At 33.7% G+C, this 14,752-nt stretch overlaps 1 protein-coding gene across 4 annotated transcripts in view; it reads right to left on the bottom strand.

The window, feature by feature from the left end:
* Nucleotides 1-13,802, bottom strand: part of LOC128202747 (mitofusin-1-like) — a 29,047-nt gene extending 15,245 nt beyond the window's left edge. The window contains exons 1-12 of one of the 4 annotated variants that reach the window (XM_052903852.1): nucleotides 13,746-13,802; nucleotides 13,440-13,520; nucleotides 11,326-11,496; nucleotides 8,896-9,022; nucleotides 7,189-7,354; nucleotides 5,908-6,029; nucleotides 5,269-5,377; nucleotides 4,182-4,286; nucleotides 3,433-3,583; nucleotides 2,776-2,843; nucleotides 2,073-2,194; nucleotides 899-1,025 (exon numbers count right to left, since the gene is read on the bottom strand). In XM_052903852.1, coding sequence (XP_052759812.1) covers nucleotides 899-1,025; nucleotides 2,073-2,194; nucleotides 2,776-2,843; nucleotides 3,433-3,583; nucleotides 4,182-4,286; nucleotides 5,269-5,377; nucleotides 5,908-6,029; nucleotides 7,189-7,354; nucleotides 8,896-9,022; nucleotides 11,326-11,496; nucleotides 13,440-13,485 — 1,314 coding nt within the window. In that variant the 5' untranslated portion in view covers nucleotides 13,486-13,520; nucleotides 13,746-13,802. Of the gene's footprint in view, nucleotides 1-898; nucleotides 1,026-2,072; nucleotides 2,195-2,775; nucleotides 2,844-3,432; nucleotides 3,584-4,181; nucleotides 4,287-5,268; nucleotides 5,378-5,907; nucleotides 6,030-7,188; nucleotides 7,355-8,895; nucleotides 9,023-11,325; nucleotides 11,512-13,439; nucleotides 13,521-13,745 lie in introns of all 4 variants that reach the window. The other 3 variants (XM_052903853.1, XM_052903851.1, XM_052903850.1) reach the window with 3 other exon arrangements.
* Between the last annotated feature and the right edge of the window lie 950 nt (nucleotides 13,803-14,752).

Genomic DNA, 14,752 nt, shown 5'->3' with positions numbered 1-14,752 from the left:
CCAGGTTGATAGCTATTTGATGCAGGAATACTTGTTTATACTAAACAAACACTTGCTTCTCATAAAAAATAATGAAATATGACAAATACCTAGAATTTTCCACGTAGTTTTTAGTTCCACTAAGTGTTTTTCAACTGGCCCAAAATCCATCAAAATAGCCTTTATCTGAACATGAACAGTGTTTTTTAACTCTGTGACCAGGGCCTTTTTAGTTCCACTAAGTGTTTTTCAACTGGCCCAAAATCCATCAAAATAGCCTTTATCTGAACATGAACAGTGTTGTTTAACTCTGTGACCAGGGCCTTTTTAGTTCCACTAAGTGTTTTTCAACTGGCCCAAAATCCATCAAAATAGCCTTTATCTGAACATGAACAGTGTTTTTTAACTCTGTGACCAGGGCCGTTAAAAGAAACAACTCATGGTTTCTTCATCATACAGAAATGAGTGTCTTCATCTCTTCACACCAGGGATTTCCCTAACACAGAAATCTTCCTTTGAGTGCATACATTAAGTATATTGGGACCTCATATCATTTACCAGCCAATCCTGAATGTTCAACCACGACACAGGACCCCTAGCTGAAAATTCCCAGGAAAACCCCGATATTTTTTCTAATTCGAGGGACTTGTTCCTCTCATCATAAATTCGTTATATATTACCAAGTCCTAACCTCTTCTTTTATACTCAATGAAAATTCCCTCTTGAATGCCTTTTGGGTACAAACAATGGATAATGAAGTGTAAATCAGATTTACGACTGCCTTTGATTGACAAAACACAAGACTGAATCCCAGTCTACATGCATGTCAGGGATATCGTGTGACTAGTAAATCTCTCCATTGGTTAAACAGTTATTAATATTTATATAGGCTTTGCATCATGTAATTTATCGCAATTACCTTGTTTTCTACATCCTCCACCATATTTTTAATCTTGTCTTTTATTTCCGTAGTCAGCAGAGTTAGTTGTTTTTCCATGTAGTCTAGTTCATCGGCCATTTCTCTCCTTTCTTTATTGACTCTCTCACTGAAATATGGATGTGTTGCATAAATGAGAAATAGAGGATAATTGTTTGTTTCAGTGTAAGATCGTAATATATTTCACGGAGTGTGAACCAAAAATTTATATTTCATGAGTGGCGCAGCCTCAAGTGAAATATTCACATTTGGTGTTCATGAGGTGAAATATATTGCTATCTTACACTGAAACAAGCAATTTTCTTTTTATTATATGCCTAAAATTGGAATAAAAATTCATTTCAATACAAATTTTTAGAAAAACGTGCTTATTTGTATGCTCAACATGTAACATTTTTGAAATTGTGTCTGAGCCCTATGCGCACTGACGTTTGATTTGGAACTGAAAGCGGGCTTAAATTTCAAATCAGTTAAAAATATCAAAAGAAGATATGGGTTTCGAATGTAAGTTCAGGTGTTTTTAACAGCTATTTTTATAGATGATATTCGGCTATCATTCCAATGTCAAAAACAATGTGTTTTTTTTTCAATTGAAAATTTCAAGTTCTCTTTAAAAATTGAAGTTTATTGCTGTTGAAGTTATAGAATCCCACATTAAATGATTTAAAACAGTTAAATGTTATGTATGTTCAACTTAAAGCTGCACTCTCACAGATATACCACAAATTTTACAACTCTTTCATTTTTTGAAAGAGCAAATTTTTGCATAAATATCTGCAAACCAATAATATAAGATTGCTGACAAATAATCAGAACATTTTCATATTTCCGTTCGAAAAATAATGTTTTATGGCTTAACCCATTACTAACAGTTTAAGAAAAATGCATAAAACATCAACTTTTGAACTGCGATCTAATTTTTTGTCAGCAGTCTAATATAACTGGTTTCCATGGATTTTTGCTCGTTCCAAGACAAAAAAAAAAGGTTGTCCAAACGTTCAATCTGTGAGAGTGCAGCCTTAAAATAATTATTTATCAAAATTTCCCAATCCTGTAAAATAGAAGCAAACATTTTCAATTCCATTGGTATAGGTCATTTCCCACAAATACTAAAAAAAACACATGTAAATCCTCATATTTGATCGTTGTAACATACTTTTGTTCCTGTGAAGTCCTGAGCATTTTCTCCATCAAAGAGCGCAATTCTGTTGTAATGTTTTTCCCTCGGTTTGTGTGCTGCTCGAACTTTGTTTTTACAGCGGTCTTTGATATACATTCCTAAAACACAGATATTTAATTTAATACAAGAGTTGGTATGTCAGGGATTATTCTTATGCACGCATTTCATAAATCTTGGATGTAATCTTCCAAATAAACATTGCCATAACAACAAACAGTACCATGGTACTTAAAACTAAATTTAAAATTCATTTCAGTATTTTGTCATTATCCATCTTGTGATAATCTAATAAAAGAATGAAAACTACAGCTTCAAAACTTTGTTATAGTTTACAACATTGTTAAAATCATCGTTGTTAACTTTTAAATTGTAACTGCTCTTGATCTTCAATGGAAACACTTGTGACCTGCTCGATTTAAAACAAGATTTGGGAGACAACCATTTCAGCTGTACTTTTTTGTATTTAAATTACAAAAACATGTGAGCACATTGTCAAATATTTCACATCTAAGAGTTAACAAAGATGTCGTTAATCACATTGTTAACTTTGACAAAGTTCTAAACAATCGGCCCAATGTATCTTTTAAGGTGTAAATATGTTTTGAAACCTACACACATGCTTTTTTTCAACTGAAGAGTGATGACTATTTTGAGGCTGAAATGCTTTAATAATAGTTACCTCAAAGACACGTTCAAAGTTGGCGAAAGTGAACAGTCTCTCCTGGAAGCCTTCTTGAAGAATACCAGCTGAAACAATAGCCGACAGAAAATTAGGACGGATCAATTGACATTTGTGTTCATTAATTCTATGGACAGTCTTAGCAAAATCCACAAGCCCAAAGGCCGGACTTTGTTGAATATGCATGATGGCAATGTGCCGTATAAAACTGTTCTCCAGATTATCCTTCTGGCTTATATATTTGATCAATCATTAGTATACCACAGGCGCAAAAGTCCATAAACTGCAAAAGTCTGAGACACAAGCTTACAAACTTGCAATGTGCATTTATAGAAAATTGTAAATCTATAACTACAGAAGGGACAATCACAATCTGCAGTATGTGTATAAGCTTTGTAATATATCCCTTACAAAATGGAATTATAAGTGATAACTGATACAAAATAATGATGTTATTAGCAATGTCATACAACAGTAAGTAAGATTCAATGCATTGTACACAACGATATCAGTTTTATGTTTGTTTTAAACAATTTTTTTTTAATTGCAATTGCATGATCTAGTGTCTAGTCCATTTAAATAAAGAACCTGATAGCTCCCTTTTACATGAGCAGCCTCCAATATTTATCCTCAATTCATGACTGTATCTGTACTTACTCGGCGTAGGTGTTCCTTGTTCCTTCAGCCTAGAGGCGAGTGCCTCCCGTGATGATACGAAGAATACTCGTTCCTCCCCCTCTCGTTTATCCATCACATTCAGCTCTGAACACAAGAACTGTAGGTTTCTCTCAAGATGTTGCTGCTTCACCTGCGGAACAATAAATATTGTACGGTAAATTACCGTGTATAGGACACTAGCATAAATAGGACTCAGGCAAAAAATTACGAGAACAATCGAGAGAAAAAAATTACAACCAATAAAACCATAGAAAGGAGTCAAAGGATACAGTGAAAGAATGGCAAAATCAACAGCCACTATATTTCTGATGACAAATTTTAGTGAATCATAAAAATGGCAAAGGTTATTAAATAGTAATATCTCATTGGATAACAGTTTAATTTGAATATTAATTTAAACATATCATCAGCGTATACATACATAAAATAAAGACAAATCAGACCGAAAGATAAATATATCTTAATAGGTTCTTTTCCAAACATTGACAAAAGTACATAGTAAGTGACGGACATTCTTACAACTTATAAATAATTTGATTTCTGAAGCTTCAACTTATTCGACAATTTACAGATAAGTTATTTACCCAAAAATGATAACATATTCAATGACTGATCAACAACATATCAAGCAGATTTGAAGATAAATCTCTATCATGTCAAAATAATGATGGAAGTCTGAAAGAAGGGATTAAATTATACACAAAAGCTTTGCAAAGGAAAACAAATACCTCATCGACATCATCTTCGAATGCCGAGATGTCCCAACGGTTCTGGAGGATAAAGATGTTGGGCTTGGACAGGCGGGCACTCACTTTGTGGAAGAAATTTTTCTCCTGAAAATATACAGAACATTTTCACATGATACACATGAAGGTTTTTGTTTCTGGTTGTTTCTTACACATCATTTATTACCCTGAATGAGGAACAAGAGCGTCACAGAGTAAACACCAATGCTTGTTTTCTGTTTTTTCAGTTGAACAAGGGAAATAACTTAATATAAACATAGCCAGAGTTATCTGCCTTGCTACACATGCATGTATATTTCATGGCAACATGTATACCAAGTTTTATTTGAATGTTATAAATATTTTTTGAGTTACAGCTAGTGATGTTCCGATGATCGATTATAATCGAAAATCGATTGGTTTGGCCTGAAATCGGCGACAAGCGATTGCATTTGGTTATAATTGATCATCGAAAAAACAATTGAAAAAAAACATAAGTAGGTGTTCAGATGTAATCTTTAACAAAATGGCTGATAAAGCCACAATGAGCAAGTAAAAATGAACTATTTTTTATATAACACTTAATAACTTTAATCATAGACAAACATATATGCATATAATGATTAAGAGTTTAATAATGTGCATGAATAAAACTTCACTTTAGTATCTAGTATTTTAAAAAACCGATTGTACTATCGATAATCGGTTACTTGAGTGGAACCAATTATCGATAGTAAAATTGGAACCGATTCCCAACACTAGTTACAGCCAAGGTTTTAGTTTTTGCATGCTGAAGCGTTTGACTGACAACAATACCATGGCTAAAAGAAAACTGGGACTTTTATCTTATGAACACAGACGAGCTAAAAATCTGAACACATTATATGAAAAACTGATTTCTATCTCATTTCCCACAATAAACAAGTGTATAATTTTGGCATAGATATCAGGATTTTTTTTTGTGTTTATGGCAATTTTTAAGCTTTTGCATGACAATGTCAAAGACATCATTTCTTTCATGTAAAATACGTAATAAAACAAAAGATTTGAGATACTTATGTCATTTACAGAAAGTCATGACAACACATACAGTCTGCATGAGCGTAGATTCAGCGTTGGAGACAAGCACAAACACATCAGCATCCAGACAAAACTTGTCGATCCACAGATCCAGATCTGGGGTTACATCTATACCCGGACTGAAAATGAATCCAAATATGGTATCATGTCATTTGATTTATGATACATTGACAAACACATCAGTATTCAGACAGAACTTGTCGACCCAAACCTCTACATCAGGGGGTTACATCTATACCCAGATGGAATGAAAGTAAAGCCGGAAATGCACCACTTAAATCATGCCATATAGTATAAGCTTAAATAATACTTGAGTATTTCATTCTTCTTTTTTCTTAGATGAACAATAGGCATAACTGAACTTTTATTTTTTTCAGAGTTGTTACAAGAAATGCATATACAAAGTTTGATTCAAATATCTTAAATGTTTTTTTCATTTACAGCCCAGGTTACAAGATACAAGTTATAAGAATCTTTATTTAAATGCTGGGTACATTTTATCAAGAAACATTAGCTCAATGAGCTATTTTTCCAATGAGTTATTTTAAGTTCATTTAAGGTTAATGTTTTTGCATGACACAGAAGCTGTCGCTACCACTAACGACACCAAGACTATTATAATATCTCAACTTTTTTTTAAATCACATACCTGTCAACTAGCACCACTTCTTCTCTGAGCAGTCGACACTTGGACTTGGGCCACAGGATGCGGATCAATGAGTTTTCCTTCAACTTCACATTGCTTAGAGCACTGGCAAGCTGCTTGATTGACTAGAAATATGAGAAAATATGTTTATATATACCTGTACATGTTTAGATATGAGGCCTTTATTTGCAACAATGGTGAACACTCTTGGGTCTAGTTTCTAGCTTATCTGACATTCTTGGGTTTAGTTTACAGCTAACCTGAACACTCTTGGGTTCAGTTTACAGCTTACCTGAACACTCTTGGGTTTAGTTTACAGCTAACCTGAACGCTCTTGGGTTTAGTTTACAGCTAACCTGAATGCTCTTGGGTTCAGTTTACAGCTTACCTGAACACTCTTGGGTTTAGTTTACAGCTTACCTGAACACTCTTGGGTTTAGTATCCAGCTAACCTGAACACTCTTGGGTTCAGTTTACAGCTTACCTGAACACTCTTGGGTTTAGTTTACAGCTAACCTGAACACTCTTGGGTTTAGTTTACAGCTAACCTGAACACTCTTGGGTTCAGTTTACAGCTTACTTGAACACTCTTGGGTTTAGTATCCAGCTAACCTGAACACTCTTGGGTTTAGTTTACAGCTAACCTGAACACTCTTGGGTTTAGTTTACAGCTAACCTGAACACTCTTGGTTTCAGTTTACAGCTTACCTGAACACTCTTGGGTTTAGTTTACAGCTAACCTGAACACTCTTGGGTTTAGTTTACAGCTAACCTGAACACTCTTGTGTTCAGTTTACAGCTTACCTGAACACTCTTGGGTTTAGTTTACAGCTAACCTGAACACTCTTGGGTTTAGTTTACAGCTAACCTGAACACTCTTGGGTTTAGTTTACAGCTAACCTGAACACTCTTGGTTTCAGTTTACAGCTTACCTGAACACTCTTGGGTTTAGTTTACAGCTAACCTGAACACTCTTGGGTTTAGTTTACAGCTAACCTGAATGCTTTTTGGTTTAGTTAACAGCTAACCTGAATGCTCTTGGGTTTAGTTTACAGCTAACCTAAATGCTCTTGGGTTTAGTTTACAGCTAACCTGAACACTCTTGGGCTTAGTTTACAGCTAACCTGAACCCTCTTAGGTTTAGTTTACAGCTAACCTGAACCCTCTTGGGTTTAGTTTACAGCTTACCTGAACACTCTTGGGTTTAGAATCCAGCTCATCTGAACACTCTTGGTTTAAGTATCAAGCTTATCTAAATAATCTAGGGTTTGCTTTCCAGCTTACATGAACACTCTTGGGTTTTTCTGGTTCCTCCTCTGTAAGCAGGTACCCTTCTGTTGAGTCTGACCCCTCCACTTGTAGAAAACAGTTGGTCGTGTGTCCAATACCGGTTGGCAGGATTTTCTCTCGTAACATAGCATTGATGGTTGTACTCTTGCCATTGGATGTTCTGGTAATAAGAATGAAGATCATTTGAAGTTAGGCCTAACAAAAACAAATTTGTTTCCGGTTCCGGCCAGAAATAAGTATTAAAGGGTCGATAGTTAGGGCCGATATATTTTGGCATGGATAACAGTACTCACACATTCAAATTAATCTAATTGTTCTTATTTCAAGGTAAAAATATGTGGTTGCACATTTCTTTGAACCATTTTGAATCACCAAATTGTCAAAAAACATACTTTTTCATGTTCAAAAACTCTTCTTCTTTTTGAAAAAAATGTTTTTCAAGTTTTTGCAAAGGACTTTCATAAGTTGTTTACCATATTCCAGTCAAATCCTATATTTTGATATTGTCTATATGACCTTGCATACTAAATATATATGTTTCTTACAATGATAAAATGTTTAAAAAAAATGGTTGGAGGTAAATAAAAAGTTATAAAGAAAACTATTTTGTCAGTTGGCCTTCATGATAAACATCAGATTGTCATTGCATGTTAAAGCTGCACTCTCACAGATTGAAGGTTTTGACAACTTTTTTCATTTTTTGTCTTGGAATGAGCCAATTTTTGCGAAATTGCATAGAAACCAGTTATATAAGACTGCTGACAAAAATCAGATTGCAGATTATTTAAGTTAAAAAATAGATGTTTTATGCTTTTTTCTTAAATCATTGGTAAAGGTTTAAAGCTGCACTATCATAGATTGAACATTTTGAAAACTTTTTTATTTTTTGTCTTGGAACGAGTCAATTTTTGCGAAAATCCAAGGAAACCAGTTATATAAGACAGTTGTCAAAAAATTAAATAGCAGATTTAAGTTCAAAAATTGATGTTTTATGCATTTTGTCTTAAACCCTTTAAAGGCATAAAACATTAATTTTCGAACGGAAATATGAAAATCTACGATCTGATTTTTTTGTTAGCAGTCTTATACTGTTTTGCAGATATTGACGCAAAAATCTGCTCTTTCCAAGACAAAAAATAAAGCTGTAAAAATGTTATATCTGTGAGAGTGCAGCTTTAAGCCATAAAACATTAATTTTCGAACGGAAATATGAAATCTGAGATCTGATCTTTTGTCAGCAGTCTTTTATCTTGGTTTGCAGATATTTACGCAAAAATTTGCTCTTTCCAAGACAAAAAAATAAAAAAAACTGTAAAAACGGAAAATCTGTGAGAGTGCAGCTTAAACAGATAATATCCCTTACTAGAATACTCTAGTTCCAAATAAGGCTTTGTGTCACAGGGTATTATGCCCCTGATCAGCATACCTTGCTTACACCTATACGTAATCTGATCGATAGGAAAGATGTTTTGACTAAAAGCATCAGGGTTTCAAAATGAACCAGTATAGACATGGTAACACCCCGGCAATTAGTGTCAGCCCACATGGGATATTATTTCTGGTGCCCTTTAAAACATGCTGTGGAAGATCCCCTTAATGACTTTCATCAAGTTATTTTCAAACAAAATGAAGCCCATATACATGTAGTTTGTGAATGAAATATTTTCATTAAAACCCATTTATCAAGGAACGTGAACCAACCTTCCAAAGAAGACAACCTTCATGTGGTCCCGGGCCAGCACCTCCATAATGCCACAGACCTTTTCCCGGTATTCCTTCACCTGATCTTGACAAGAAACCCCTTCCAGGTAACCGCCTGTGGCAATACCTGTAATCATGGAAGGTTAAAGGTAATTAACCAACAAATAAGCCAACAATCTCATAACTCCATTAACCATACCGCTACTTTAAAATTGGATACCCAGTGACCCTACATAATATTGGTATCATTTAAAATTGTCTGGTTTGCTGAATAATAATGTGAATGAAACACCACAAAATTCATTCCAACGAAAGGTTTTAAAGCTGCACTCTCTCAGTTAACCATTTTGACAACTTTTTTTATTTTGCCCAAATCTCTAAAAACCAGTGAGATACGACTGCTGACAAAAGATCAGATCGCAGATTTTCACATTTCCATTCGAAAATTAATGTTTTATAGCTGAAAGCATTATTAACGCTCAGAGAAAAATGCATAAAACATCATATTTTGAACATAAAATATATGCAAAACTGCGACTTGATCTTTTGTCAAGGGTGTTGTATCACTGGTTTTCAGACACTTACACAAAAATTGGCTCGTTCCAAGACAAAAAATAAAAAAAAAGTTGTCAAAACGTTCAATTTGTAAGAGTGCAGCTTTAAACGTAAATCAAAATATAACTTTTTTCTTAAGACTGATAATTGTTGTTCCCATTCATTTTGAATGGACCACTGAAAATGGAGAGTGCCCATTGTTATCAGAAATGGATAGACACTTAACCCCACCTTTAAAATTTCTTTCCCTGTTTTACTTAAAGTGACACTCTTATTCAAAATCAATACATACACATGTATAACAAACATAAATTTTGAGTGATAAACCTTTTACTATTTACTAAATGATGCATTTATGGAAAATATTATTTACTGATAACAAGATTGTAACCGTGTATTTAATAGCTGAAAATGCAAAAATATTAAATGATTGGTGAATGCCAAAAGATTATAGTCTCATAAGGTGGAAATACCGTGTTTTATGCACCTTTCTTTCAAATTTAACTTGGTATCCTTCATAAGAACCGTTGTTTTCGACATGTACGTGTATTCATCCTTTTTGGAATATTAAAACAAAAGCATAAATTGTGGTTAATCTTATGTGGGAGTAAGTGTACATCTTTAAGTGCTATCAATTTAGTGTCATTTCTCAACCTATGATGGGGGGGAGGGGAATTGTGCCTCATTCACATCTTCAAATTGGCTACTTTTTCACAAAAGTGGTGGGAAAATTAACAATTCTTTTAATAATTATATCAAATACATATGTGTCTTCATCATTTTGTCAGCATATTGTTTTAAATTAATTATTCATTCATACTGGTGTATATCAGCATATATTAACACCTCAACTTCCATTCCTTAAATGAACGTCATTTCGGCAATTGCGTTCATCAATCGATGAACGCAACATCTTCGGATATGTTCGGATTGTAATTCATTGCATAACAATATACATGAAAGCTATTGATCTTGTTATTGGTTGTATTGTGTCTGCAGGTCCCGTAAAATATAGATCAACATTTTTAAAAGTGATAGTTTAATATATTTTAAATATATTGGTACCAGAAGTGTTTCAATTTTACGTTTTAAAGTGATTTCAAGTGGTTGATCTTTTCCCATGTTATTGTGACGTCGTTTGAAAAAAAATGTTTCCGGTTATAGTCGGGTCGTTCTATTTACAGAATAGGTAAGAACGGATTACTGAAAGGTTTTCTTAAATGAAATGAAGTATTTTTTTAACAATTCTTGGATGAAATAATGAACTATTGGTGTAAATATAAGGAATGAATTGCGGGGTTGATGTCATTATCGGGGATATGAACGCAATTGGGTCGGTCAAAGTACGCGTGGAGTCCTTCGGACTCCACACACATTGACCAACCCAATTGCGTTCATACCCCGATAATGACATCAACCCCGCAATTCATTCCTTAAAGAAGTCACAGCGCTATAAGCCCCATTTATAGCAAGTTTTCTATCCTTGTTTTTAAAATCTTTTAAGTTGACAATTTAGTGTGACACTCAATATCTTCACAATCTAAAGGGCCCTGGGGCAGTATTCATAACATATCATAAGTCATTTCTTAACTCAAGTCAATTTCCTTAAATTTTCTTACTCCAATTAAAAGAAAAGTATTAGTGTTTTTATTACATAAAAGTTGAAGTATGTATCTTGAATCAATGAAAACAAAGTTTCTCAGATATTATGAAGCAATTATATCAAAAAATTCATATGATATTAAAGCGAGATACTTAACTGAAGAAATGGATGTAGTAAGGAAATTACTTAAGATGTTTTATGAATACCAATTCAGGCCCTTTAAATCACTGAAAAGCGAGGAAAAACATTGCAATTATTTGTTTCCAACTTACCTTCCACAAAATTATCCGCCTCTTTAATGAAATCAAGGACATCTCTGAAGATGTCGTTTATTGTCTTCTTAGCCTGCCCGAACCTCTTAAGTGGTGAATTTGGTGACATGCGTCCATTTCCATTACGTCCATGACCTATACTGCGGTGGCCAACACCAGCATCTCCAGAACCTAATAAATCAGGGTCTAAAAATGATATGTTTCAAGCACTGCAAACTTTTTCATAAAGACAAAGCATTATTAGGAATTCAAGCAAGAAAGATATGAAACCATAAGATGTCAAGTGTTGTGCGTTTTAATAAATTGGTGAGCTGTAATGAGTTATTAATAACTATTGTTATTATGACATAAATTTAAACTCATAAAATATTACTTGAATTGGAAATCACCTTCACCTGGTAACAACACGGACCTATAAACCATGGATTGGCAACTCTCATCGGTGTAAATGCGATAATCTCAAACTCACGCGTGCAGCGGGATTTCATTCCGAGATCTTACCGTGTGGTCATTTTCTAGACGACCGACATCGGCCGAATATATACATGTAGGAAAACATTAAATAAAATTGACTCAAATAAGTGGTACTTTCATTTGAGTACATAATAGTCCAATGGAATCTGATTAAAATAACAGTTATTAATTATAATTAAATCTATAACGAACAAGGCATTATTAGCAGAGTTTGTGGAAATAACCGAAGATCGCTGTAAATCACCGATCAGAGATTCGGCGGAATTTTCCGTTATTTGCCGAGCGCGCGCTAAGGATTGTGGGTAAATTATTATTTCTTATCGTTTCACCGATATCGGGCAGTTGCCAGTCCATGGTTTATAGGTCCATGGTAATAACACTAGCCAAAGTAAAGTGTGAGCTGATATCTTGGAGGAAGCAAGAATCTCCTTTGCTCATTAGGCTTAATACAATTAGACAAGTTTAAGACGGATGCTATTTGAAACTCAACACATTTGTGTCCAGTCTGTCCTGATTCTAGACACTGGGCAGTCTATAGCATTGAGCACATTTTCTATACCAAAAACATTTTACTGAAGGATTATCTAAGCATGCAGTTCAATTTTTTTTATCAAAATACACAAAAATTTAATTTGACAGTTTTAACACTAGTCATTTGTGGCACTTAGAAGTACTCATTGTCCCAATTTTGTGCCAAAATTCCTCCAGGCTGTCCTGTTTATCATGGAAAAAGTCTAACCAAAAAAAGACAAGAACTAATCAAAGGTAGAAGCATCTTCTTTTGCAAAATGCTGCAACATAAATTCAGTTATGTGATTCTTATTTACAAGGACTCAAGAATACAGCTCAGATTCTGTACTTGATATAATTTTAGAATATGCATACTTATTTGCGTTTATTTTAAATTCCCTTTTGAAATGGCCACAATACCTTACTGCTCAGAAACAGCCCCGACACTGCTTTTTATCTTGGTAGCCAGTTTAACTGCATGAATGACTATCACACATAACTAAATAGCTACCAATCAGAATATGAAAAGCAATTAACATCATGATAATCACAACAAAGAGAAAGTAGGAAGAAACTCCACATTCCGAAGATTTGATCAAGGGTTTACGCAGCTCAATTTTACCCCAATAATTCCAAATAAGCACAAGCCTGCAAGCCCTTCACAGGTAAAATGCTTTCCAGGCTTGCTCAAATTCTGGATTTTATATAGCAGGGCTCTTCCAAAAATGTAATGTCAAGCAAAATTATAGGAATATTCAGGCTTGTTCATACTTAAGTCTAAATTCGATGACTGAGGATTACAATATATTAAAATTTTACCAGTTGAATACACTGCAGGGTTATAGCTAATGAGTCATGAAGGGTGGTGCATCCTTGTGAGTAAAAGTTATTGTATATATGGATCGAAAACACATTCTAAACATATATATATTAAGCGGTTGAAAATTACAAAAATAAAAAAAAACAATTTCTAAAATATTAAGTAAAATATGTAATCTTCATATTCTCCATAGTCTGGTACAACATTCCCTTCTACTTTTCTTAACTTCTCAACCTTGCAACTGTCTCCTTAAAGCCAGGCTTAAACCCCTTACCCTGGTATTAGAAGTGCCTTATTTAAAAGCTTTTACCTCTGTGATCAGGGTTCTCCATAGGTGTGTAAACACTTCCTGACATTCCTTACAACAACTAGTTTCTTGATCTCAGACACCCTGCAATTACATAACATGAGAAAAATACACGACAATGTAAAAAAAATATCATCAGATTTCGCGACATAAACAAGGTCATTCGCAAATACTGTTTTCCGCCTGAAACTTGTTCAAGAAACCTAAACTACAATAAACGCTTCATATATTCGAATGTTTTGAATTTTGCAACACGAAAATACACAACAGGAAACGTGTTATTAGAAAGAAAAGTACCAAAAATATTACCATATTTCAGATTAAAAGAAACGTGCAAACCTCAAAGAGCGCCTATGTGACGCAGATGATTGACTGACTAGATACGTCGAAACAACAAAATCATCAAATAAATTATTTTCTGAAAGAATTGCTAACCCCTTGATATATGGGAGCATATTTTAAGATACAATTACTATCTTTGAAATGACTGTTTTGGTAGACAAACAACGATTAAAGGACACGGGACTGCCGTTCAGGTATCTGCTTTTTAATCATATAGTTAAAAAAGTGTTATTATATATTATAACTCATGAAAAGAATCGTTCCTAACTGAAAAGGGTTTAAAAATGAATAAAGAAAATTTAAATTGTTTATTCGTTAAATGATATGAACTAAGCCACTGCACTGCCTCTGTTATTGCCGGACAATTCTAAAGTTAAAGTGTACTTAATGACCAAGACTTGGTCTTGAAGTGAACCATGCTAGGGGTAAAAGGGAAACGTTTTTCGTACAATTGAATGCAACTTGGAAGCATTTCACCCTATTTTAAATAACAAGCAGTTCTGCTTCTGTTGGCAATTTATTTAGTATGAACTCAATTATCTACAATAACAATGTATACATTATATATACTCAAAATGCATTACTATATATATTATATCGAAGTTTGGAGTTGTTCTCCTTATTTAACTTAACTTGATATAGAGCTACTATGCATTTGAGATCAAGTACACACACGCATTTGAAGAATATGTTACAAACATAAAATAAATAAAAATGATCACATAAAAATAATGTTGAACTGGGGCCGTACTTAATAAGCATCTTAGTAACATTTTTCAACTTAGTGAAAAATTTACTTTGAGAAAACAAACAATGTTTGTATACCAAAACTATGAAAATAAGCAAGAAAATGGTCTAACCAATTTATGCAAATGAATAAATCTGAAAAAAAGTAGATTTTTTTAAAAATAATCGATGTCGAAAATCACGAAGTTGAAAATGTTCACTAATTAAGATACTTATTGAATATGGCA

This window comes from Mya arenaria, chromosome 9 (assembly GCF_026914265.1).
Source record: "Mya arenaria isolate MELC-2E11 chromosome 9, ASM2691426v1".
NCBI classification, from domain to species: Eukaryota; Metazoa; Mollusca; class Bivalvia; order Myida; family Myidae; genus Mya; species Mya arenaria.
The sequence above is the reverse complement of the archived record's forward strand: the minus strand, read 5'-3'. Positions and strand labels throughout refer to the sequence as shown.